The 27684-nt window shown below is 43.2% G+C and overlaps 2 protein-coding genes across 6 annotated transcripts in view; one reads left to right on the top strand and one right to left on the bottom strand.

Annotated features, from left to right (window-relative positions):
- LOC130273096 (uncharacterized) overlaps positions 1–27684 on the top strand; it is a 219481-nt gene that overhangs the window by 61689 nt on the left and 130108 nt on the right. The gene's annotated exons all lie outside the window — the stretch shown is intronic.
- APBB1IP (amyloid beta precursor protein binding family B member 1 interacting protein) overlaps positions 1–27684 on the bottom strand; it is a 131584-nt gene that overhangs the window by 75951 nt on the left and 27949 nt on the right. The window contains exon 2 of the mRNA XM_056519347.1: positions 6288–6359. Coding sequence (XP_056375322.1) covers positions 6288–6359 — 72 coding nt within the window. The remainder of the gene's footprint in view (positions 1–6287; positions 6360–27684) is intronic.

Raw genomic sequence — 27684 nt, 5'->3', positions numbered from 1 at the left:
TTGTAATATGTTCCTCTTGCTTTTGCATATGAGAAGTATTGATCTGCTGGAGATCTGTATGAAGAACTTTAGATAGAAGTAAGTCAAAGGGGTACGCCACTGCCCCAGCGTTCGGAACATTTAGTTCCGAAAGCTGGGTGCGGGCTGTGGGGTCGTGACATCACCGCCACGCCCTCTTGTGACGTCACGCCAGGTCCCCCTCAATGCAAGTCTATGGGAGGGGGCCCCCTCCCATAGACTTGCATTGAGTAAGCGTGGTCGTGCCATCACGACCCTCACAGCCCGCACCCAGCTTTCGAAACTAAATGCTCCGAACACTGGGGCAGTGGAGTACCCCTTTAAATGAACGACTGTCTCATGAATATCTTAGTCCCTATTGATCATTACAATTGTTTAAATCGACCATACATGATTAATAATCTGGAGAAAGACCTTTCTGAGAACATTCTTAAGGCGGCCATACACTTTCAATAGCTGTTGGCCGTATTCATTTTGCAGACCGCTATCTCCTCCAACCTTCCTATATACGTGAACGTTCGTTCGGCCAGCAGCTATGGGTGGTCACGGTCGTTATTGATGGTCACTAAATTTGTCTGAACTCGTCTGACTTTTTAAAGGGGTACTCCACTGCTATACATGTTATCCCCTATCCAAGGGATAGGGGAGAACATGTCTTATGCCAAGGGTCCGGCCGCTGGAGACCCCCGCAATCTCTGCCGCGGCTCCCCAGTCATCTGGTGCATGGAACATACTCTGTACAGTGCCGGATGGATGACTGGCAAACACAGCCGCCATGCCCCCTCCATTCATGTCTATGGAAGTGAGGTGTGACTGCTGTGTTCTAGCCTTCACGTCCCTCCCATAGACATGATTGGAGAGGGCATGGCATGACGTCATGATCACTGAAGCCCCAGTCTTCCGTGACTGTAATGCTGCAGTGCCGGCACGGAGAGTGTGGGGCGTACCGGCGGCCAGACCCCCCGCCATCAAACACGTTATCTCCTATCCTTTGGATAGGGGATAACATGTATAGGGGCATTTGGGTATATGGAAACCTCCTGACTATCCACCGACAGATGAAGTTGGTGGGGAGAATGGTCAGGGATGCTGGACTTTTGCCATCTGACCCTTTTGTTTTGGGAAGGATAAGCCAGTGCCAGACCTTGCTGTGGTTTACCCCTTCACTCCCCATAGACAAAACATGTGTTTGATCATGCGGAACATTCATGTGTATCGGGAAGTCAGAAGAGATAACTCTTGGCTGGACCATATTTCATTGGACCAACAGTTTTGGTCAATATATCTCTCCCAACCTCATCATACAGATGAATGTTCATGTTTACTCTATGAGGAGAGGAGGTGTAAGCCACAGCCAGACAGCTCTGGCTTATCCCTTTAAAAAAAAAAAAAAAATAGGGTCAAGTGGTAAAAATCCAACGATCCTTCTCTCCACCAACATCATCTTCGATGGAGTCAGGAGACCACTATACACTTTAGACCAGTGGTCTTCAAACTGTGGCCCTCCAGCTGGTGCAAAACTACAACTCCCAGCATGCCCGGACAGCCGTTGGCTGTCCGGGCATTCTGGGAATTGTAGTTTTGCAACAGCTGGAGGGCCACAGTTTGAAGACCACTGCTTTAGACAATCAGCCGAACCTGCTGAAGGCAGCGGGTAGAGATGAGCGAACTTACAGTAAATTCGATTCGTCACAAACTTCTCGGCTCGGCACTCATTGACTTTTCCTGCATAAATTAGTTCAGCTTTCCGGTGCTCCGGTGGGCTGGAAAAGGTGGATACAGTCCTAGGAGACTCTTTCCTAGGAATGTATCCACCTTTTCCAGCCCACCGGAGCACCGGAAAGCTGAACTAATTTACGCAGGATAAGACATCAACTGCCGAGCCGAGAAGTTTGTGACGAATCGAATTTACTGTAAGTTCGCTCATCTCTAGTGAGAAGGTTAAAAGTCACTGCTGTAAATGATGGTGAAGCATGGTGATCTGTGTCTCGCAGTACTAGCAATGGCCAATCTTAGTGATATTTAGAAGCATAAGAAGATCAATCCTAACCCGAGCAACATTGAATTATCATTTTCTGTAGAAACCTGCTTAACCCCTTAAGGACCAAGCATTTTTCTGTTTTTACACTTTCGTTTTTTCCTCCTCACCTTTTAAAAATCATAACCCTTTCAATTTTTGCACCTAAAAATCCATATTAGGGCTTATTTTTTGCGCCACCAATTCTACTTTGGAATGACATCAGTCATTTTACACAAACATTTATGGCGAAATGGAAAAAAAAATCATTGTGCGACAAAATTGAAGAAAAAACACCATTTTGTAAATTTTGGGGGCTTCTGTTTCTAGGCAGTACATTTTTCGGTAAAAATTAAACTTTATCTTTATTCTGTAGGTCCATACGATTAAAATGATCCCCTACTTATATAGGTTTGATTTTGTCGCACTTCTGGAAAAAATCATAACTACATGCAGGAAAATTTATACATTTAAAATTGTCCTTTTCTGACCCCTATAACTTTTTTATTTTTCCACGTACTAGGCGGTTTGAGGGCTCATTTTTTGCGCCGTGATTTGAAGATTTAATCGGTACCATTTTTATTTTGATTGGACTTCTTGATCGCTTTTTATTCCTTTTTTTATGGTATGAAAAGTGACCAAAAATACGCTATTTTGGACTTTGGAATTTTTTTGCGTGTACGCCATTGACCGTGCGGTTTAATTAATGATATATTTTTATAGTTCAGACATTTACGCACGCGACGATACTACATATGTTTATTTTTATTATGGTTACATATTTTTAATATGGAATTTGGGAAAAGGGGGGTGATTTAAACTTTTAATAAAGAAGGGGTTAATGTGTGTGTTTTTAAACTTTTTTTAAACTTTTTTTTTTTACACTTTTAGTCCCCTTAGGGGACTTTTAGGAAGAATCATTTGATTCCTCATACAGATGAATGGGATTGCATACAATCCCATTCATCTGTGTGCTCTGCGCTCGATTGATAAAGCCTGGTCCTGCCAGGCTTTATCATTCAGAGAGCCGGAGCCGACACAGGAGGAGAGGTACCTCAGCAGTGGATCGCTCCCCCGCGATCGCGCTGCGGGGGAGCGATCCACCCCACTGGACCACCAGGGACTGTATACAGGCACCTTTAGACGCCGCTGTCAACTTTGACAGCGGCGATCTAAAGGGTTAATAGCCGGCCGCGGCGATCGCCGCATGTCGGCTATTAACGCCGGCCCCCAGCTACAGGAATCAGCTGGGGGCTGGCCGGCATGACGCGGGCTCGAGTCGGGAGCCCGCGTCATACCCCGGTAACGGCCATTGGACGAGTATAGACGTCCATGGTCGTTATCGGGTTAAAGGGATACTCCGAAAAAAGACTATTTTTTTCAAATCAACTGGTGCCAGAAAGTTAAACAGATTTGTCAATTAAGAAAGAACTCCATCCGGCACCAAGGTATGGGGTAAAAAAGGCTTGTCTTTATTTATTCCACTGCAGGATACATACAGATAAAGATGTCTGACGCGTTTCGCCCTTTACAGGGCTTAATCGTAGATTTGTCAATTACTTCTATTTAAAAATCTTAAAGGGGTACTCCGCTACTCAGCGCTTGGAATAAACTGATCTGAATGCTGGAGCTTGTGACGTCATAGCCACGCCCCCTCATGACATCACACCCCCTCCCCCTCAATGCAAGTCTATGGGAGGGTGTGTGATGGCTGTCACGTCCCCTCCCATAGACTTGCATTGAGGGGGCGGGTGTGATGTCATGAGGGGGCGGGGCTAGGATGTCACGAGCTCCCGGCGCGGGCTCCAGCGTTCGGAACGGTTTGTTCCAAACGCTGAGAAACAGAGTACCCCTTTAATCCTTCCAGTACTTATCAGCTGCTCTATGCTCTAAAGGAAGTTGTATAGTTTTTTTCAGTCTGACCACAGTGCTCTCTGCTGACTCCTCTGTTATTGTCAGGAATTGTCCAGAGCAGGAGAGGTTTGCTGTGGGGATTTGCTTCTACTCTGGACAGTATCTGACATGGACAGAGGTGTCAGTATAGAGCACTGTGATCAGACTGGAAAGAACTGCACAACTTCCTCTGGAGCATACAGCAGCTGATAAGTAATAGAAGGGATTAAATAGAAGGGATTTTTTAAATAGAAGTAATTAAAAAATTTGTATAACTTTCTGGCACCAGATGAGTGAAAAACTATTTGTTTTCCACTGGGGTACCCCTTTAAAGGAGACATTTCAGAAACATGCACCGGGACCTAAATAGATGTACTGTATCATAAAGGTACAAGGAGTAGAAAGAGAAAGTGTAGGGTAAAGGGGCAGCACTAGTGGTTAGTAGACTCGGTCTTGCAGCACTGGAGTCCTAGGTTCAAATCCCACCAAGGACAACATCTACCATCAAAGCATTGATAGATTTAGATTGTGAGCCCCCAGGGGATCCACAGGATAAGGGATAAGTGGAACCCCTGCAATCTCCTGTATGGTGCCTTGAGATATATAAGTGCTGTGCTTAGTGTCTCCAGCTCTCCCATAGATATGCATGGAGGGGTTGTGTCTAGGGTTACCACCTTTCTTGCAAAAAAATACCAGCCATGCTAATTTGTATAATTAATTATATATGTGTAATATCACAGGATAGACATTGCAGGGGAAATTTTGTCCTATTCTGACCCCTTAAAATTCTTAATTTCTCCTTATACGGACCTGTATGAGGGCTCATTTTTTGTACCCCGGTCAGTAGTTTTTAACAGTATCATTTTTTTTTTTTTATAGCAAATTCGGGAGTTGCAGTCAGTTACTGACTACAACTCCCAGCATTTCCTGATACAGCCTGTGGCTCAGCAGCTGCCCAAATAAAAATAAACTACAACTCCCAGCATGTTGGATTAGTATAGGTCAGTGTTTCCTAACCAGGGGTGCCTCCAGCTGATGCAAAACTACAACTCCCAGCATGTTAGACTATTTAGTAGTATATAGTATAGTTCAGTGTTTCCTAACCAGGGGTGCCTCCAGCTGTTGAAAAACTACAACTCTCAGCCAACGGCTGAGAGTTGTAGTTTTGCTGAGAGTTGTAGTTTTGCAACAGCTGGAGGCGCTCTGGTTGGGAAACACTGGTGTAGGTTATGGTGCAACATTTTGGGAGTCTGAGGATTGGTTGGATAAATACCGGCCATTGCATTGCATTGGGTGACCTAAATACCGCCTGTACCGGTAAAATACCAGCCAGGCGGCAACCCTAGTTGTGTCAACCCACCTGCTCCATGCACAAGGAGAGCCAGGGCCCTGTGTGCAAGAAGACCACTACAAGCAGCCCTGAGTGATAGGCTAGGAATGGAGCTGAAGAAGAACGGCAAAGAGCAGGTGAACCTATTACAGCTACATCAGAGGGGGCATTGAGAACTGGGGATATGGGGGGTTATTTATCAAAACCGGTGCAGAGGAAAAGTTGACTAGTTGCCCATAGCAACCAATCAGATCGGTTCTTTCATTTTGCAGAGGCCTTGTCAAAAATATAAGAAGCGATCTGTTTGGTTGCTATGGGCAACTAGTCAACTTTTCCTCTGCACAGGTTTTGATAAATCTCCCCAATGGTGTTGGAGTCAAATGATGTCTATATATTATAAGTAAAAACGCTAGTGTTTGGTTGGTAAGGGGTATCAATAGGGATTCACAAGAACAATTATCCATCCAACAACTTTGAAGTTGAAGTACAAGAACCAGGTCGTACTCTATAACATCTAAGACCTTTCCTGCAATTGCTCCATAATTGAATACAATCTATTGTCTTCTCCAGACCGGCCAAAGATGGCTGCCGGGATCGTAGGAGTTCACAGGCCTCTGCCCAGAAATACTAAGCTTGTGTTGATGAGGGGATTTTGTAACATGCAAGTTCTTGCAAAATAAATTGGTTTTCTAGTGTTTTTCCTTGTTCACCAAAGTAACAATAGGTGCTGACAGATTCTGGATGAGACTTTTATCCAATTTGGCTGGAGTTTAGAGTACATCTGTATTTGTGGGGCTGAGATACAGCTGCTCTTTACAGTTTGCTGCTATGATGTCACACAGACCGTTCCTCGCACAATCGGAGAGGATGCCAAACAGACTGTACCAATTTATTCCCTTTGAAATCCCCTTTTGTCAATATTTATCCAGTCTGGAAAGTCTCTGTGTGTAAGTGGAACATTCAGTGTGGAAGAGGAACAAAAGTGGGATTGTGAGGGGACTTTTAGGTTCTTTTATTGATGGGACTCACCTGTGTTAACAGGTCCATCTCTCCCAGTAGGTTACTAAACATTTCATCGATTTCTTCGCAGGTCTGCTCCATCTGTAGAGAAAGAGTATATGAGTTACATATGTGCATATCACCAAGACATCTTGTGTTACTCTTAAAGCGATCACCTGAATGGGGCCCCGGCCGTCTGCTGAAAAGGGGCGTGCCAACCCCCGCATGGAGTGTCGGCTGACGCCCCCTTCATGTATCCCATGGAGATACATGGAGGGAGTGTGTTGGCCGCGGCTTTCTGCGTGGGTCGAAACGGCTGCTTCCGACAGACTGCCAGGGCCCTATTTAGGGGATTGCGGGGGTGTCCCAGCGCTCGGCCCCCCTGCGATCTATAAATTATCCCCTATCCTTCGGATAGGCGATAAGTTATTTTGCGCTGCACCACTCCTTTAATAGATAATTTACATATTCCAGATGAATTTTTCCAAATAAAAAGGTTTATTTGAATGTTTTTCAAACGAATGGCCGATCCTCAGGATAGACCAGTGTTACCCAACCAGGGTGCCTCCTCAAGAAGAGAGTCACCTTCAAGCAGCTGATTGGGGGTGCGAAGTGTTAGTTAGACCCCTACCAGCCTGATAACGATGATGGCCTATCATGAGAACAGTCATCAGAGCTCTTTCTTGTACACAATCCATACAACCGAGTGTCCAGCATATGATCTAGATCAGTGGTCTCAAACTGTGGCCTTCAGATGTTGCAAAACTTCAACTCCCAGCATGCCCGGACAGCCATTGGCGGATCTAGATAGTTTGTTATCCTTCCAAAGGAAGTTGTATTGTTTTTTTTCAGTCTAACCACAGTGCTCTCTGCTGATACCTCTGTCGTGGTCAGGAACTGTCCAGAGCAGGAGAGGTTTGCTACGGGGATTTGCTCCTACTCTAGACAGTTCCTGACATGGACAGAGGTGTCAGCAGAGAGCACTGGGGTCAGACTGAAAAGAACAACTGAACTTCCTCTGGAACATACAGCAGCTGATAAGTACTGGAAGGATAAAGATTTTCTATTAGAAGTCATATACAAATCTGTTTACATTTCTGGAATCAGCTGATTTGAAAAAAAATTTTTTCCCACAAGGAGTACCCCTTTAAAATAAAAGTTATCCCCCTATCCACAGAATAAGGGATATCTAAGTGATTGGTGGGAGTCCAACCTGTGGGAACAGAAGCAATCATAAGAACGGAGTTTGATTGATCCCCAAATAAATGGCAAATGGCAGCGCATATACTTAACTGCAGTTCCATTCATTCTCTATGGGCCTCCTGAACATTGCCGAGCCCTGAACTCAGCTATGTTAGGAAGTCCCATAGACAGTGAATGAAGTGGTGGCCAAGTGTATGTGCTGCCACTCGGAGGATTGTTGACCTCAGTTCTTACGATCAGTGAAGGTCCCAGCAGATGGATTCTCTTTGAATAGGGGATAAGTTGTAGGTCTAATTCCTTTTAAAGGCCTATTTCACACAAGGGTATTGCAGGTACATTTTTATGCTTTTATTACTGTCTAGTGTCCAGGCGTCAATGCTAGTTCACTTAGCCACTGTACAATGATTAGAGTTTAGACTAGTAAACCTGTGGTTTGCCAAAAAGTAATGATTTAGAGCGCTGCAACCCCTAAAACGCGCCAGTATATTTGAACTTTGATATATTGGCTAGAGATGAGCCAGCTGAAACCGAAGAACCTGGTTTTGCTCAGAACTTTGCCTAAAATGATGTTCGACGAACATTAGAACTTTGCCAATGGCGCTATCATGGGAGGGATGAGGAACACATGGAGTTTTGGTGCCATTTCAGCATAGGAATTAGGAACTCTGAGATGACATCAAGTTAGAATATGTTGCAGCTAGCAGCAAGATCACAACTGCAGGTTAGTTAGTCACTGCTTGCATAATCCATGGCCAATCATAAGACAGCATAGGGTAGGTCTAAAAGGAATGATAAATCCCTATGCACTGCATTGCGGCTGCCATCTTGGACAGACAAGCTGAGCTGTGAGCACAGAACCATTCACTGTGGAACTACAAAGCCCAGCCATGGAAACCTTCACACTACAGCACAAAGCAATTTGAGCAAAGAATTGTACAGCACAAAGAAAAGCTTTGTACAGAGGGCTGACCTGCATTACTGTGTCCAGTTATTCTGGTGCACTACAGATCCCAGAAGTGTACCTGCACTAGCAAGCCCAGCCATAGAAAGATTTTACACTGTTTACAATACAAAGCAAAGAATTGTAATTGCAGTTCAACTCTGCGGTGGGTTGACCTTTATTATACCTGTGTTTTCTCGACTTAAAAAGAAACAGAGCATTTCTAGTTGCAAGAGTGAAAGTTGACTGGCAGTTCCTCAAGCACTTGACTAGTTGGTGAGTGACACATCACCCAAAAAACAAAATTTTAAGGAAAAAAAAAATCAGGTAAAGGAATTGTTGGCCGAGGAAAGATTCAAGAAAAAAGCCTTTATGGGAAGGAGCACAGCCAGTACCTATCTACATAAGCACATGAGCAGGTATCAGAAGACCTGGCTACAACTATCACCAGTCCACCACTGCCTGCTGAATGCTGGCTACTACCCCACCCGCCAGGCCTACTCATACACAACCCATGATTTTTTTGACTTTTCATACAAAAGCTATTTCTTCTTCACAATTTTGAGACACCAATCCTGTTGCAGTTCTGAAACAGATTTTTTTTTGAGTGCTTAGAAAAAGCTATTGTGTCGTCTTCTTCCCTTGTCAGACTCAAAACCTGTTGCAACTCCCAGAAAGATAGAATTTTTGGACAAACTATGACCACCAAATAAGAGATTATTTATTCAACTTTTCAATTTTTACCAAAGCAAATTTTTACCTCTTTACTATTTTGAGACACCAATCCCGTTGTACCTCCCAAAAGGAATCATTTTTGTAACGCTTGGAAAAAGCCATTGCGTCATCAAATACCTCCCTGTTCATTTTTACACCGGCAGGCATCTACAGACAACTAAGGATACTTTATGCCGCTTTTAAACAAGATGTTAGTTCACATGGGTTACCTCATGTTGCCGCAGTTGACCCTAGCACTGTTAAACAGGGCATTAGAGCTCTTGGGCAATGTTAAACATATGATTTAAGGTTTATTGTATTTCCGATTTGCTTTGAACTTATTTGCCATGAACCGAACATTTTTTTAAAGTTCTGTGAGCCTGGTAAACCAAACAGCTCAACTCTAGTATTGACTTATTGAGAAAAGTCCAATAAAGATTTAAAGGGGTACTCAGTTGCTAGACATCTTATCCCCTACATGTCTGTTCGCGGGGGGTCCTGCGATCATTATGTTCAAAATGCTGGATTTGGGAGGCTGTGGTTGTGAAGCCTGCCCCCCCCCCCCCACACTCCCTCCATTCATGTCTATTGGAGGAGGCGTGACAGCTGTCAGGCCCCCTCCCATAGACATGAATGGAGGAGGGGAGATGTGAGGTCACAAAGGGGCGTGGTGTGATGCCATGACCATGGCCTACCGGTCCCAACGTTGTGAACCCCAGCATTCTGATCGTGCTAGAACACCCCGATCAGACATCTTATACCCTATCCTTTGGATAAAGCTCTTAGGCAATGTTGTACATATGATTTAAGGTTTATTGCCGGTGTGCTTCGAACTTATTGCTTCGATGTGCTTCAAACTTTTCCCCCCTTTTTATTTATATTGTTTTCCCTTGGCAGCATGTAATTGGCCCGTAATACACCTAATATGAATATTCCCTCATGCCAGTTTCACACAAGTTTTTTGCATGATTTTTATATGATTGCATGGGGAATTACACACTGAATTGATGAGCTTCACCTGTTAAGTAGCAGTCTTCTACTGTGCAGCACGCCTCCCAGGGGTAGGATAAGGCACCTGTAGATCTAAGATAACCACAAGGTACACCTCATCTACACTGAAGAGCCGCTCTTGTATCTACATGGTCATAGTTCCCACATGGTCATCTTATTTGATTCTTTGGCATGAGGGAGGGAAGCAGTCATGTGTTTCTGTTCATGTGCACATGAATTTTAATTTGTATTTCTCTCCCGAACCTTTAAAAGTTATGACAAGACTTCTTGAACTTCACGTGCTTGTTATATTTGCTTAGAAAAGTCGATATCATTGACCCTTAGTGTTTCCATTTGCGGGAACACATAAAAATAGTGGGCACCTGTATTTGTTAATCTTGATACTGATCTTCCCAAAAGTATGTTATTTACATGTAGGTTCAAAAAGCCATCATTCATATACGCTCATGTGATGCTTTTCGTAATCGGAGTCTGGGATCAAAGGCATGCAGTACTGTTTTGTTGAGAAGAACTTTAGGCTTACTGACACATTTCCACATGTGCTTACCATTAGGACTTTTTTGTTTCCAAAACGCCTCCCTCTCAGTGGCCCATTGTAATACAAATAAGTCACTTGTAAAACATTATTACTGTGAAATCTTCTGGATGAACGATTATACAATAAGTGTCGGTATAGTTTAGATGATGCTCTACACTGGTGGACCACGTTGGCATCATGTTGTTCACCCATGCCTTGCATACTACTATACCATCTGAATGGTTGTCCATGAGCCCCACCAGGAAACCTTCTTCTATGATATCCAAATGACATTTAGGGTTTTAATTTACAAGACAACCTGTAGTGAGATGTAATATACTGTATCTCTATAACTTAGCATGAGACTGGTAGATATTACAAGACATCAGCAAATTATGAGGCCTCTAAAAGGTGTTGGTCTAGAAATATTTGGACAATGACACAATTTTCATTCTTTAGCCTCTGTACACAAAACAAAGGATCTACAACAAAGCCATCAATATATAAAGGACATTTGCTGAGTTTCTTCCATTGAGCTACTTTTCTGCAGCTGGCTTTAGTTTCTGCTTGTTTGTTGGTCTTTCTCTTTCCAGTTTTGTCTTCAGCCAGTGAAAAGCGTCAATTTAACCCCTTAAGGACACAGCCCATTTGGGCCTTAAATGGGCACTTTCATTGATACAAATTTTTGCTATTGCACACATTATGGCAAATATTTGTTTATTTGTGTTTAAAAACAACTGCCACTAGGTGTCTCCCTACTTGTCCGGAGCACATTTCCCGCCATCTCTTGCACAAGCTTTGGACTCCTGCTGGCCTGGCAGAACTCCAAAATCAGGAAATGCAGTCTGGAGTGCTGAGGATTGTGTGTGCAGCATAAGGCTACTTTCACACTGTGGTAGTTACTCCATTACAAACGGATGTTAAGGGCTCTTTTTTTTTTTAAATTACTTTGACCGCCCTTAACGTCCGTTACTGTAACGGTGCCTAACGGGAGTCATTACAGGGAAAGAGGATCCCATTCACTTGAATGGGATTCCTCTAACATCCGTTATAACTCCCGTTATTGCGGCCGAAGATAGCAGGAGGAAAAGACTTGTCATGCACAAATGTTTCTCCCGCTATCTTCCTAACGGACATCACCTACCGGGCAAAAACGGTAGTGTGAAAGGAGCCTTAGCCAATCATATCTCATCTCACACTGGACTGCTCTGGGCTGTGTGAAGCAGAGTGAGGGAGGAAGTTCTCCCCTGTATGGCTTCATATGATGTCACACCTGCTGGGGAACGCCCTTCACGTCACGATACTCCGTCCCCATGGTCGGGAGGCATAAGACTGAGAGCCTCCAGCACTTTCAGCAGTACTTACAGGTGGGTGCTGCATGCTAGATTGCGGGGTCCTTCGGATAGGGGATAAGATGTCTTGGGGCCAGAGTACCCCTTTAAAATTCTTTAACTATTTTGTGTCTACAACTCCTATGCAGATCATTGTTACGCCATGGTAACAGCCAACAAATACAACCTGGGTAGCCCCATCCTGCAGTCATACTCTCTCTCGTTTGTTCCTCACCAAATACATACTGGAAAAAAGTAGTGGTCAAATCACAAGACCTCTGAAGGTGCCCTGTGGTATCTGCTACCCTGGCAGCAGATTTGTCCTATAGGTTGTGCAGTCTCCATGAATTGGATTTATTTTTCCAGCACATCCCACAGATCCTCGGTCAGAGTGAGATCTGGTACATCTGGAGGCCATGTCAACACTTTGAACTACATGTTACTCAAGTAGAAGCTACATTGTGTAGTTAGACTCCTAAGACAATCAGAACACCATGTTTAAAGGAATACCATCATTTAGGTTATTATAAATCTTAACATTTTCCGTTTTCCTCCATGTCGTAATAATTCCCAATGATTCATGCCCTAAAAATCCAGGTCTATTTATGATTGCCGGGCGAGTTTGACGTGTTATTAAAATAATTCCATAAGCCTTGAAAGATGTCTTAAAAAGTTCTGACGTATAATTAACTAGTATATGTAATCTACATGGAGAACAGTAATAATAGCTTTAATCTGGAAGAATATCTTGGCATACTGATAAAAACATCTATGTTGTAGATTACGTTACACCGGACATCGGAGAGCGGCATGGCAGCCTGTTTATTTTCGGATAGCATTTGACTTTAATCCTACAGTCTTCTAGACAAAGCGCCCCTCTGTACAAACCATCCCATTTCCTGGGTATATATACAACATGTACTGTTCATGGTGTAGAAAGGAGATTGTTAGCATTATAGACTTGTGATCTGTGGATTTGCCAAATATCAGTGAGCCCTATATAAGGAATGTAATGTGACACCTACATCTCTAAATCTCTTTATGGGAGACGTAAAATGTACTCTTAGTACTATGCATATAGAATGGCAGCAGCCAATGGCCCACATAGAAGAAAGAGAACCCCATAGCAAACATCACTATTGGCCTCCTATTATGGCGTCCGATTTTGCCTCCAGGGACAGACACGTCTGGTCTTTATTTCTTCTTACTTTCCATGACCCATTGGTCAATATCCTCCTCCATTAAAGGGGTACTCTGGTGATTTTTCTTTCTTTTTTTAAATCCACTGGTGCCAGAAAGTTTTACAAGATTTGGAAATTACTTCTATTAAAAAATCTAAACCCATCACGTACTAATCAGGTGCTGTATACTACAGAGGAAGTTCTTTTCTTTTTGAATTTATTTTCTGTCTGACCACAGTGCTCTCTGCTGACACCTCTGTCCATGTCAGGAACTGTCCAGAGCAGGAGAGGTTTGCTATGGGGATTTGCTCCTGCTCTGGACAGTTCCTAAAATGGACAGAGGTGTCAGCTGAGAGCACTGTGGTCAGACAGAAAGGAAATTAAAAAAGAAAAGAACTTCTTGTGGAGCATACAGCAGCTGATAAGTACTGGAAGAATTAAGATTTTTTTTATAGAAGTAATTCACAGATCTGTTTAACTTTCTGGCACTAGTTGATTTCCAAAAAAAAATAGTTTTCTAGTGGACAATGCAGTTCCCTGGAGAGAGGTGTTCTGCACAAGTTCTTACCAATAGAAATGGGACCAACCAGGACAGGCCCCTCTTCTCCAAGGGTCCCAAGCAGCCACATGGTCTACCACTATGGTAGATAGGTCCTTGTGGACTGATGGACTTCACGTAGTTTGCCCAGCACAGTATGTCTGGGTGGCAGAACCTTTACACATGTGTTCACCATTTATGCAGTCTTTGTATTGTTCTTCTCTGATTCATCTGCTCGGGGTCCTGGTAGTCATTGACAGTCTCTGGTTACTGTGCGTTGACTACGAAACTCCAAAAGTAATTTGTTTTTGTAATTGATCAAAAGTATCCTTCATTATGAGAATAATACTGAGTGACTGAGACTGCCGCCGTTTGGCTTCCACTTCCCACTGATGTAATCCCAATGATGTCACCTCTAACTGGTTCCATGAAAAAGTCAAGTTTATTGAAAATGGCTCAAGAGGGAATATGTAAATGTGGTTTCTCTCAGGTTTGGGAATATCCCTACCAGGTACTGTAACTTCAATATTCTTTACTGCCTTGTTACAGATTTAGCATCAGAGCCCAGGAGTTTCAGGGCCCCATATTCTTGTCCTGATGGGTAATTCCCAGTTAACCTGACATTCAATACTTCAGTATTATAGGAGGGAGACCATTATGGTTAACCAGAAAAATTATATAAATGTTCCTGGCATTTTCCTAAAATCTGCTTGCAATTTTTTTTCTCCTAAAAAACTACAGTGGTCCCTCAAGTTACAATATTAATTGGTTCCAGGATGACCATTGTATGTTGAGACCATTGTATGTTGAGACCAGTACTCTATGGAAACCTGGTAATTGGTTCTGAAGCCACCAAGATGTCATCCAAAAATAGGAAAAAGTGAGGATTAAAGAAAAATAAGTAGATAACTAATATAGATAAAGCAAATCCTTACATATAAAAGTAATAAAGATCTGCTGGGAGCTGTAATCACTGTCTATTTCAGTGTTTCGGCTGTCCGGACATGCTGGGAGTTGTAGTTTTGCAACAGCTGGAGGCAACCTCTTTGGGAAACACTGGTCTATGTAGAGGACAGAAGCTTCTTCAGGGTCCTGTACAGAACACGCAATGTCCTAAAAAAAGGGAAATGGAGTCGCCCTCACCTGATGTCCAAAGCAGCAGCTATCCCTGGCACAGGTAAAGAGTACAGAACATGTAATACCTCCCTGTACTGTAGGGGGCGCTACCAGACACTAGTCAGTGCATGCACTTTAGGAATACATGGGTTTTTCCTGTGAAATATCCATTCTGATTGGTCGGTTATTCCAGCCATTGACACGTTTCGCAGATTCCATAGCATTGTATGTTGAGTCTGGTTTCAAGTTACAATGGTCCAGAAAAGACCATTGTATGTTGAAACTATTGTATGTTAAGGCCATTGTAAGTTGAGGGACCACTGTATAGTGATCTAACCAATGATTGACAAAAAGGGTTTTACAATGTGACTGTACTGTTCTGTGGTCTCAGTTTGGTCTGTAAATAGAAGGTGACACAGTGTGGGAACAACTAACACAGAACAGAACCACACGTCTAATTCTAGCAGTAAACAACCACATGTTGTATGCCCTAGATGCCCACAGGGCCACACCCTCTGAATCAACCAAGCTAAATATATAGGCCCTATCTGAGTACTGGTACATACAACTGTATTTAGAAAGCAGAAGTTTATTAACCCCTTAAGGACGGACCCAATTTTTACCTTAATGACCAGGCTCTTTTTTTCAATTTGACATGTATCTCTTTAAATGATAATTACTTTAGAAAGCTTTTTCTGAGCGGAGCGATTCTGTGACAGTTTTTTCCTGACATATGGTACTTTATATAAGTGGTGCATTTTTGTTCACACATGCAGCATTTAAAAACCCCTAAATACAGTAACCCCCCCGACATGCGATGGCCCCGACATATGATCAAATCGACATACGATGGCCTCTCAGAGGCCATCGCATGTTGATGTCAGCATCGACATACAATGCTTTTATATGTCGGGGCCATCGCATTAACTGCTATCCAACAGCGCAAAATGCTTAAGCTGCTGTCGGATAGCAGTGTAATGTGCCCCAGCAGGTTCACTTACCTATCCCTGCTGCTCTGGGTCCTCTCCGGGGTCCTGGCCTCGCTTTCTGGCATCATTATTATGTAGCTGCGCACGCCGTCGTGGCGCAACAACGTAATAACGTTACCAGAAAGCGAGGCCCGGACCCCAGAGAGGATGCGGAACACGCTGGAGGACCCAGAAGAAGACGCGGAGCAGCGGAACCCCATCGGGAGCCCCTGAGAGACCATCGGGAGCAGTGAGGACGCGGTCCAGAGCGGCGGGGACAGGTGAGTATTTAATGCACTTTTACATTGCACGAATCCCTCAACATACGATGGATTCGACAAACGATGAGTCATTTATAAAAATACCTCCTTTATAAAAATACATTCATAAATAAATATTAAAATAAAAAACAAAAGGCTTTATTATTTAAAAACCACTATAAATATCTTCGACAGATACATCTAAGTGATGAAACAATTACCTACCTACATGATACCCTTTAATACAGTACAATCTTGTAAATATTATCCAAGAAAAAACCTTCACGTCTTGCTACACGTTACAGTTGTGTTGTAGTAGGGAACTTTTTGGTTGGATTTTATTTTTGCCCATTTTTTCCTTCCTAATCCTTGTTGGGGAGGAAAATAAACAGAGGAGGAAGCTTTTGACTTCATATGCAGTCCTCATATATTGTTGTCAATCCCAACCCCCATATCACGTCCTCATATCCCGTCCTCCTATCCCGTCCTCCTATCCCCACCTCCTATCCTGACTTCCTATCTCGACCTCCTATCCCGTCCTCCTATCCCGTCCTCCTATCCCGTCCTCCTATCCCGTCCTCCTATCTCGACCTCCTATCCCGACCTCCTATCGCGTTCTCCAATCTCAAGCTCCTATCCCTACCTCCTATCCCCACCTCCTATCCCGACCTCCTATCCCATCCTCCTATCTTGACCTCCTATCCCGTCCTCCTATCCCGACCTCCTTTCCCGTCCTCATATCTCGACCTCATATCCCGACCTCCTATCCCGACCTCCTATCCCGAACTCCCATCCTGACCTCATATCCCGACCCGTAATATGTGTACCAGGTATTGAAATAGCTCCAGCCGTACGGAAATTATATGGGAACATACATTTCCCATTGATTTGCATGGGACTTTAAACAAAAACCCCATATAAGTAACATGTGACCAAGTATTATTGAAATATCTCCAGCCGTTTGGAAGTATTGCAGTAACATATATTTTCCATAGACTTGTATGGGACTTTAAACATAAACCCCGCCCCTGGCAAATGGGGGTGAGTAAGGGTTAAATTACCTATCCTATGTTTGCTGTTGACATATAAGTAACATGTGTGCCAAGTTTCATGGTAATATCTTTAGCCGTTTGAAAGTTTTTGTGGAACATACATACATACATACACACACACACACACGTTGAGTTTTATATACCGTATTTATTGGCGTATAACACGCACTTTTTAGGCAAAAATTTTTAGCCTAAAGTCTATGTGCGTGTTATACGCCGATAAGCCGCTGCACTGCGGGCGCTTTAAATCAATGAATTGCAGCGGCTTTGCAGGTGCAGAGACCACCGCCGCCACCCGCTTCTCTCCCCCTGCCTGTCCTGGGGTCTAGAGCCCTGCTGTCGGCCCTTCTCTCCCCCTGGCTATCGGTGCCGCTGCCCGTTCTCTCCCCCTGGCTATCGGTGCCACTGCCCCATTGCCGGCGCCGATAGCCAGAAGGAGAGAAGCGTCATTGCGCCGCGCAGCGTATAGCAATGACGCAGGGGACGCACACCGGAGGCCTGAAGCAGCGCGGACCCGACCCCGGCAACAGGTAATTATACAACCGGGGATGGGGGAGGCAACGGGGCAGCAGCGCCGGCAATGGGTGCCGCTGCCCGTTCTCTCCCCCTGACTATCGGTGCCGCTGCCCCATTGCCGGCGCCGATAGCCAGGGGGAGAGAAGCGTCATTGCGTCGCGCAGCGTATAGCAATGACGCAGGGGACGCACACCGGAGGCCTGAAGCAGCGCGGACCCGACCCCGACAACAGGTAATTATACAACCGAGGATGGGGGAGGCAACGGGGCAGCGGCGTCGGCAATGGGTGCCGCTGCCCCTTCTCTCCCCCTGGCTATCGGCGCCGCTGCCCCATGGCGCAGCTTCTCCCCCCCTGGCTATCGGCGCCGGCAATGGGGTGCTGGCACCGATAGCCAGGGGGAGAGAACAGGCAGTGGCGCCGATAGCCAGGGGAGAGAAGCGGCGGCAGCAGGGCTCTAGACCCCAGGAAAGTCAGGGGGAGAGAAGCGGGCAGTGACAGCCTCTCTCCCCCTGCCTTTCCTGGGGGCTTCTGCAGGGTCAGAAACAATGTATCGGGGTATACACATGCACACACACACGCACTCTCATTTTACCAAGGATATTTGGGTAAAAAACTTTTTTTACCCAAATATCCTTGGTAAAATGAGGGTGCGTGTTATAGGCCGGTGTGTGGTATACCCCGATAAATACGGTATATAGATAAATAAATAAAAATAAATAATAAAATAATAATGATTTTAATAAAAAAAAAGAAATATGTTAATAAATAAAAAAGTTTATGAAATAAAAAAACTAAACACATTTTTATTTAAAAAAACACTTTCAATATCTTTAATAGACACAATTACCTACATGATGCCCTTTAACATAGTATAATCTTGTGTTGCTACGCATTACAATTTTGTTGTAGTAATAAAGTTTTTAGTTGGATTTATTCATTTATGTATTTATTTTTAGAAAAAGTTTAACTTATTATTTTGAAAATCTTTGAAGAAAGCAAAAAAATATATTCTTGCAAACTTTCATAACTACTTCTTGTTTTTTTAAAGTATTTTTTACTTATGTTGTGAATTCGTAGTCCTGCTATATAGGAATAAGTACCGGTATGTTCCGTAGAAGTGATATTAAGAGGTCAGGGCTTTCTTGGAAATTAGAGAGAACATGTGCAATCTCTATGTCTCCTGAATAAAAAAGTAATATGCAGTGAAATTATGTATCTGCTTAAAATAAAATGATTTTGTATAATTTTCATACTTTTATGTAGCTGCGGGAGTGATCTAATAAAATGATGTAGGAGGGAAGTCTATGGAATTATCATTTCCTCAAGGCTAAATGGAGTTCTTTATGAATTTCTTTTTACTACATTTTTGAAAAGTTTCCATTGCTATTCTCATGTTAAGGAGAATGTTATAGCATCAAATAGTAGACCTAATGTAGACAAAAGTCTAGTCTATCCCCATGCCAAATTCTATACGAACCACAATAAGGCAGGAGAAAGACTGATTTATGCAAATAAGAGACAAACACTTGCCTGCCCACTACCATTTGCCATCCACCAGTCACTGTGAAGATGTCAAGCAATTCCACTTACATACAGTGAAATATTTGACCCCCTGCTAATTTTTGTACATTTTCCCACTTGCAAAGAAATGTTTGGTCTAAAATTTTAATGGTCGGTTTATTTGAACAGTGAGCGACAGAATAGCAAGAAAAAAATCCAGAAAAAACACATTTCAAATAAGGTATGAATTAATTTGCATTTTATTCAGTGAAATAAGTATTTGACCCCCATCAATCAGCAAGATTTCTGACTCCCAGGTATCTTTTATACAGGTAATGAGCGGAGATTCAGAGAACTGTTTTAAGGGGGTACTCTACCCCCTAGACATCTTATTTCTTATCCAAAGGATAGGGGATAAGATGTCTGATTGCGGGCATCCCCCAGCTGGGACCCCCACAATCTCTGTGCAGCACCCGACGTTCCTTTAGAACGCTGGGTGCGGGCAGCAGGGGTCGTGATGTTATGGCCACACCCTTTGTGACGTCCCTCCACCCCCCCTCAATGCAAGTCTATCCCATAGACTTGCATTGAGGGGGCGTGGCATTACATCACGAGGGGTGTTAACGTGACGACACGACCCCCACCACCCACTCCAAGCATTCAGAATAAAATGTTCCGAATGCTGGGGCAGCAGAGAACCCCTTTAAAGGGAATGCTCCTAATAAACCTGTAAAAAGACAGAATAAATCAACAGAATAAATCAGATTGCAAATCCTTCACTATGGCCAAGATCAAAGAGTTGTCAAAGGATGTCAGGGACAAGATTGTAAACCTACACAAGGCTGGAATGGGCTAAAAGACCATTGACCAGCAGCACGGTGAGAAGATTACAACAGTTGGTGCCATTATTTGCAAATGGAAGAAACAGAAAAGAACTATCCATCTCCCTCTGTCAGGGGCCCCATGTAAGATCTCACCTTGTGGAGTTACAATGATTGGGTGAATGGTAAGGAATTAGCCTAGAACTACATGGGGGGATCTTGTCTTTGATCTCAAGGCAACTGGAACCATAGTAAGTCACCAAGAAAACAATTAGTAACACACTACGCTGTGAAGGACTGAAATCCTGCAGTGCCTGCAAGGTCCCCCTGCTCAAGCAAGCCCATGTACAGGCCCATCTGAATGTTTCAGAGGTTCATTGGTAAACTTCAGATGGGCTTGTACATGGGCTTTCTGGAGTGATATACAATTGTGTACAAACATGGTGCCAACTCATGTCACATAGACAAGACTGGATGGACCCCTAACTCGGTTTCTGTCGTCTAACTAGCCCCCACTCACAATTATTTTTTTTTAGTGTGCAACGAGATCATGGTATTTCCATTCCTTCCACAGGGGCCCATATGTAACACACTCAGTAAATAGGAAGGTGGGGCTGCTTGGTAAGAGATTGAGGGAGGATGCTCAAGGGGAATCCTGAGGATTTAACTCTATTGCAAATGATTTTTGTTTTGTACAAAATTCTCTGTTCAGAAAAGAACAAACACCATCTTAAGTCATTCATCAACATGTACTGCCAGGAAGGAATGTATAGAGGTCTGCCGTGGAAATCATACATCAATATTGAAGTTATTTATTCTTTAAATGGTTTGTACTCCAAGGGTCACATCATTGTAAATGTAAATAGATGGAGCCAGTGTATACACGTGCGAATGGAGGACTTTTAAGTTGACAATAAATGTTGTCACTTTGAAGACCTAAAAGGTCAGTAGTATTTTCAAATTGTTGCTTGGATGTGGGAATGAACTTGCGGTGTGTTATGTTACAGTAGTCGGCTAAACGTTATAAGGGGCATTTTAGACTGGAACAAATATTCATGTGAACCCGTTTTGTTCATTATTATCATTGCCCATTGTAAACTTTCCAGTGATCATCTGACAAACCAGCGTTTTACTATTGATATATATATATATATATATATATATATATATATATATAAATATATATATTTACATGTTTTATGTCATCATTAAAATTGTCGTTTTTCGTCAGCACGTCTCCCTGTATGAAGCAGGAATGTGCTGCCTACAAAGAATGTATGTCTATGGAAACAACGATCACTACTATTGTTTGTTTCAACTGTCCCAATTATTGTAAAGAAGTAAATCACAGTAAATGGATGCCAAAGGCTGATCCACCCAATATTTTAGTAGAACACAGAAAACCACCTCTTTGAAAGACCACCTGCCATACACAACAGCCCTCGGAGAAGAGGTCTATAATCCACAAGATTAGGGTCGGGCAACACATACTGTATATGCAGCATATTTCATGCTGCTCAAAATCCGCTACAGAGCGGGCAATAGCCTGCATATACTCCTATTAGCAGACTTATAGGACTTATAGGACTACCTGTCCTGTGTGTGAGCAGTGAGGTTTGGGGTTGGCCCTTTGTGCCACAGTCTTGTCAAGTGCTGGGCCCGTCTCCAAACCTCACTGCTCACAGGGCTGCCGCTGGGTAGTTCTGTGTGTTGCTCATAGTAGAATGTACACTGCGTATACGCTATGTGTGACCCTACCCTTAAAGGTAATAGGCCTTCAAAAAATTAGCTTTTGTTTAAATCAAGTTTTATTTTAAACATATTTAAAAATGCTTTCTCCTACCCACTCCGGAGATAACTCCGCTTCCTCCAGACATAATATGGAAGGGATAAAGTTATCGGTTATAAGGAGGGCAGGGTTATCACCAGATCGGGCGGGAGGAAACATTGCACATACAGCAGCAGCCACATCCAGTGCAGTTAAGAAGAATTGACCATATTAGCAACAAGATGAATATCTCCAGAACAGCTGCACTGTAACATTTAAATAGCAGTTATCTGTATTGTGGATGTAACACGCACCGACACCCAAATGGAAGAACAAGCTCTCTTGGTTTCCAATTCAGAGGATTTAGAATGATCTCTCTTGGTCCCAAAGTTTAGCAAGATAGCTGTGGATGGACAATCGTTTGTCTACCTTCTCCTGTCACCCCCTATTCTCTACGAGTCCTTAGGGTTCTTATTTACATCCGTCCTATTTTCCTCTTCTCCCACTTCCTAATGTGTACAGTCTTCAGCGCACGCTGCCCGCTCTACCATATATCTCCCGTAAAGTTTGTCGTAATGTTTGCCAAGGTCCTGGCTCTATTCCTTTCCCCTAAAGGGAATGCCTGCAGAAAAGGTCTCATTTTCACCTATAGATTTTTCAGCAGCTTCAAGACATTGTTAAACTATATATATATATAATTTATAGAGGATTATTGGCCTTTATCAGCAGAATGAGCACTTATAGGAACACTTGTTGATAATGCTTTGGCTGGTTGAATCTTTTGCGCGGACATTTAAATAATCATTGTGAACTGCACATCATCCTGTCTGAACTGAAGATTTACAAGGTGTTGTGTAGTTGTTGGAGTTATATAAATAAATATTATTATTAAATATTATTTTTAGATGTGCGGTGTGTGGTTGGCAATGATTTATGAATGATCCAGCGATCACTTGTGTGGTCCAACCTGCAATTGTTTAATTGTGTTAGGGCTCATTAAAGTAGTGATCAGTGAGATCTGTGCTCATTTACCTGGGTCTACTCATCCCATGTACGGTTGACTTTACTGTTACTCAAGTCTTAAACCGTCACTGTAATTTGTAAAAACTATTGACAAGTAGTACAAATATGTCAAAAGTTTAGCTTTCACCAGCTCTTCGCCCTGAGACCTGTTGCCATCAGTGGTGTCACTAGGGGGGGCTTAGGGGGCTGAATCCTCTGTTCTTGCACCCATAGCCTGAGGTCTGGCTCAGGCATTTTTTTGATAATGGGGATCCAGGACACTTCCCCCGGATCACTAAACGAGTGAGCGAGCGATGTTTCAGCTGTAAAAGCTGGACCTGTGGCCTACACTAACAGGAGACCGTGACCTCTGCCCCAATGCGGTGAAGGCGCGATGATGTCACATCGGCACCTGCACTGTGGAGGAAGAAGGATGGGGCTGGGCTGTTCTGCTGATTGCTTGCGTAATTTAAACTTAACCTTTAATAAAGTCACTAAAAGTACAAACCTAACAAACCAAAAATACAAAATATCCACATAAAAATACATATCACACCCAATGCAGATGGTACATCAAATTATTACTTGCAGATGGAGGGATAGGAAAACAGTGCCTGCTATTCTATCCTCCATTCTTTCCCTCTGGCCTGCCTTTTGGGGAACACACCTACTTATCAGATGGGCCTAACCATAGGATGGCAGGTGGCTGCACAAGATATGCTATAGAAGTCTCTCCCCTTGGATTTCATTTATCCTGCGCTCAAAATTAAGAGAGGGACAACGACCAGGGTTTGTGCCCCCTGATAAGAATATTTCATATTTTTACTTTTTATTTATTTATTCAGAAAGTACAAATTTCTTTTATGTAACTATCTGTGACATATGTACAGGCTACCTGAGAGTGATAGGAGTGTGGTTGTAGCAATCACACTCCTATCACACTCAGATTCCAGCATGTACAGGTTACCTGAGTATGTGCAGGCTGTGGAGGGCGATAGGAGTGTGGTTGCAGCAATCACACTCCTATCATGCTCATATACCAGCATATACAGGCTACCTGAGTATTTATAGGTTTGGTGAGTGTGATGGATAAAACAATCACACCCCTATCACCCTCAGCCAATGTGTACATGTTGAGATTTGAGGCAGATAGGAATGTGATTGCTGCAACTACACTGTACCATTGTACGCTGGTATAAGTTATTATATTGTGTGTGGTATAGTGTGCATGAGGGTAGGGTTAGGGCCATGACTGAGGGTATGATTAGGAACATGGCTGAGGCTATGGGGTCTAGCGCCTGGTCTTTTGGAGACCTTGTAATGCTTCTAGCTGTGATCATGAGGTACAGCTGGGTGAAGCTTAAAAAGATGTGTGAGAGCTGCTTCGCTTATTCTCTCCCTAAATATGCTTGAGAATTATGGGGGAGATTCATCAAGACCGTTGCTAATGAAACATTGACAAGTTGCCCATAGCAACCAATCAGATAGTTTCTTTCATTTTTAAAGAGCCCTGTGAAAAATGAAAGAAGTGATCTGATTGGTTTCTATGGGCAACTGGTCAACTTTTCCTCTGGACAGGTTTTGATAAATCTCACCCTTAGGGTACATGATCTGCTGCATATTTTTGCAGCATATTTTCTGCAGCTGATTTTGCTGCCCATTGAATTCAATGGGTAGCAAAAGCAGCTGCAAAAAATATGCAGCAGATCCTGTACGTGTGAACATACCCTAAGGGTCTATTCACACGTACAGTATCCTGTGCAGATTTGATGCACAGAATTTAAAGTTGTGTCCATTCATTTAGTTTACTTTATCTGCAGCAGTAAATCCTGCGCATCCAACCTGTGCATTAAATCTGCGCCAAATACTGTGCATGTGAACGCACCATTAGAGTGTAGATTTTACATCTGTAGCTCGGATAGCAAATACTTTTCCAGAGTAAACTGTTTTGATGCAACGTCATATCAGATCTTATTCTGTGGCTGAGCCGTTCTGCTTTCACATCCAGATTTTTGATACAACAATATAGATTATACTAGTAATACACACTAAATGTAGAATTTGATACATTTTGTTTGTTTCTCATGCATATTTATGTGAAGATATAATAGGTCTACCAATATATCTGGTGGGTAATGTTTGTGTCCATAGGCCTGGCACAGCTACAGCAAGGACCACCATCAGGGCAGTAAAAAAATGGTATTGCTGTCAGGAGCCCTGGCAAATAAGGGATCCAAACTGTGCCCTCTTATGTGGCAGCTGGTGCCTTTTGGCCACAGGTCATCGTCTTTACAAATATCTATCACTTTAGTCAAAATATTTGTGAAATTGCGAAGTGCCGATATTTGCGGTAAAAATTAGCATTTCGAATATTCGCGCTCAACACTAGTCATAGAGACTACAGCTACCTCTACAACTGCCCCCTGCATATATAGTGAATATCTCAGATATCTCAGTGTATTGATGAAAGGTGCTTATGAATCATCTTAGGTATTGTATCTTATCACCCTAATTTACTAGTTCCATTCAACAAATTACCTATATTGCTTAAAGGGGTATTCTGCCCAGAGACTTCTTATCCCCTATCCAAAGGTCAGGGATAAGATGTCTCTTTGCGGAGGGGCCACTGCTGGGACCGTGCAGCATCTGTCCCACACCTGGCACATGTTGGCTTTGTGCGGGGGTCGTAACGCTCCTTTCCCAGGGAGAGCAGAGGGCCTGTGTAGAAAACCGCAGAGGGTCCCAGGGGTCAGACTCCTCGCGATCTAAAACTTATCCCCTATCCTGCGGATAGGGAATATGTTTTTATGCATGATAGTTCTCCTTTAACAGTTTATTAAAGAAAATCTGTCAGGAAATCAGTACAGACAGGTAGTGCAGGTGACACTTATGACAATAATACTTACCTGATCCCAATCTGTGCTCTGGTTCTCCCGCTATTTTCTTCAGTATCTTCCTTTCCAGGACCAACTTGGAGAATGAGACTCTGTTTGCTTGCAGTGGGGCCCAGCAGAGAGCAGGAGTCATGATTTCACAAAGTTACGCCCATGCTCCAAGTTGGCTTGGGAACAGAAGATACCGAAGAAGATAGCTGGAGAGCAAGATCATGGAACAGGACCAGGTATGTATGGTTGTCATCAGTGTCACCTGCACTACATGTGTCTGCGGGGAGTCCGACCGCTGGGACCCCCTTCGATCTTCTGTACAGGGCCCCAGATCTGCCGACACGCCCTCTCCATGTATCTCTATAGGAGAGACGGAGATGCAGCATTCGTGCATCCCTGCCTCTCCCAAAGAGCTGAATGGGGGGTGTCTCTGTCAACCTCTTCGTATGGTTGACAACACAAACATTAGCTGTGCAGAGCCGCGGCAGTTCCGGGGCCCCATGAGGGGTCCCAGTTGTCGGGCTCCCGTGATCAGATACTTATCTGCCATCCTATGGATAGGGGATAAGTGTTCTATGGCTGCAGAACTCTTTTAAATGTTGCAGGACATGTGATGTGTGTGATATGGTGCTCGTACACATTCTTTGAAATGACACTTCAGTACACCACTTTGTATGGTTCCTCCTCTGTGACTTTTTAACTCTCTGCAGCAAAATTTACTTTTTACAAACTTTATGTAAGCCAGGTCGGGGCAACAAATTGAGGTTACAAAAAGCACCTAATATGACCACATCGGAAAAACAACTTAATTCTGACAGACCTAAACAATCATGAGAAAATCATTTACTCAAACAGTTGCAAAAAAAGTCAAAAGAAAGTAACTTCAACAAATTTATAGACAAATAAAGAGCAATAAATGTGTCTACATAAAGTCACCTCCTTTTAATAGAAATCATGGCTTATAGAAAGACCACTAGGGGTCCCCATACCATCCCGAACATAATCCTGACCGGCTGAAGTATCATCTTTGTTCTATCAGACTGTAGCATGAAAACTGAGACGAGGGGGTTGCAGAGTAGCCTGCAGTGATTGAATGAAGAGACCCAGCACAGCAGACTCAGGGAGGAAGTGAATGCATGGTGAATGAGGGCAGGCTCAGTGCTTGCCTCGGACATGCCCCTTCCTGAGCAGTGGATTTCAGAATGAGCGAGCAGCATAACAGAGGAATTTGGGAGCCAAATACCGTAGCAAGACACATAAAAAGAATCCACATGACCTAGTGAGTAAGTATTATTTGTTTCTGTAATTTGACAGGTGTGCTTTAATGTCTAAAACAAAAGTGAATACATCCCTAAGTGGAAAGTCCAAGTTGGGCCCAAAGTGTCAATTTTTTTTAGTGCCTGTCATTATTTGACCTTTGGGGGTGTTGAAACCTTCACTGATTGCTAAAACAGGGGGCAGAGGCACTCAGCTGTGTTGTACCCCTTCTTTTCTGCTTGTATCTTCTTGGATTTCTTACCACAAGAGTGCAAACTCCTACCATAAGAGAGGCCTATATATACTCCTAGTTCTGGTATATGCCATCCCTATTGTTAGAAGGTGGCAAGAAGTGGCACAAAATATGCCATGTTAGCAAACAAAGGGGTGAGAGGTTTTGAAACTTTGAAACTTTATTTTATAATAATTTATTTTAAAATTGGCAAAATTCTATTAGGACTCCATTATTCTCAAATGCTCAGTTTCAGCTATACTTTTCCTTTTTTTTAACATTTTTTTTTAGATAATTTTCACATGGCCTCTCTTGTGGAACCAACAATATTAGAACAAAAGAGCAGCAACACTCTAAAACAGTTTTTCTTTTCTAGCCAAGGTGTCTACAGCTGTTGCAAAACTACAACTCCCAGCATGCTGGGAGTTGTAGTTCTGCAACAGCTGGAGGTACCCTGGTTAGGAAAAACTGCTCTATAAAGTAGGGATTTTCCTTACACACAACTCTTGTACAGTGTCCATTTTAGGACAGCATCAGCCGTCAACTGTACCTCGTTCATCCTTCAGCCAAAATGGCGTCCCGCCTCCTCCCTCAGACAAATCGCTGTCCGGTTT

This window comes from Hyla sarda, chromosome 5, assembly GCF_029499605.1.
Source record: "Hyla sarda isolate aHylSar1 chromosome 5, aHylSar1.hap1, whole genome shotgun sequence".
Lineage (NCBI taxonomy): Eukaryota > Metazoa > Chordata > Amphibia > Anura > Hylidae > Hyla > Hyla sarda.
This window is presented reverse-complemented; position numbering and strand designations above follow the sequence as displayed.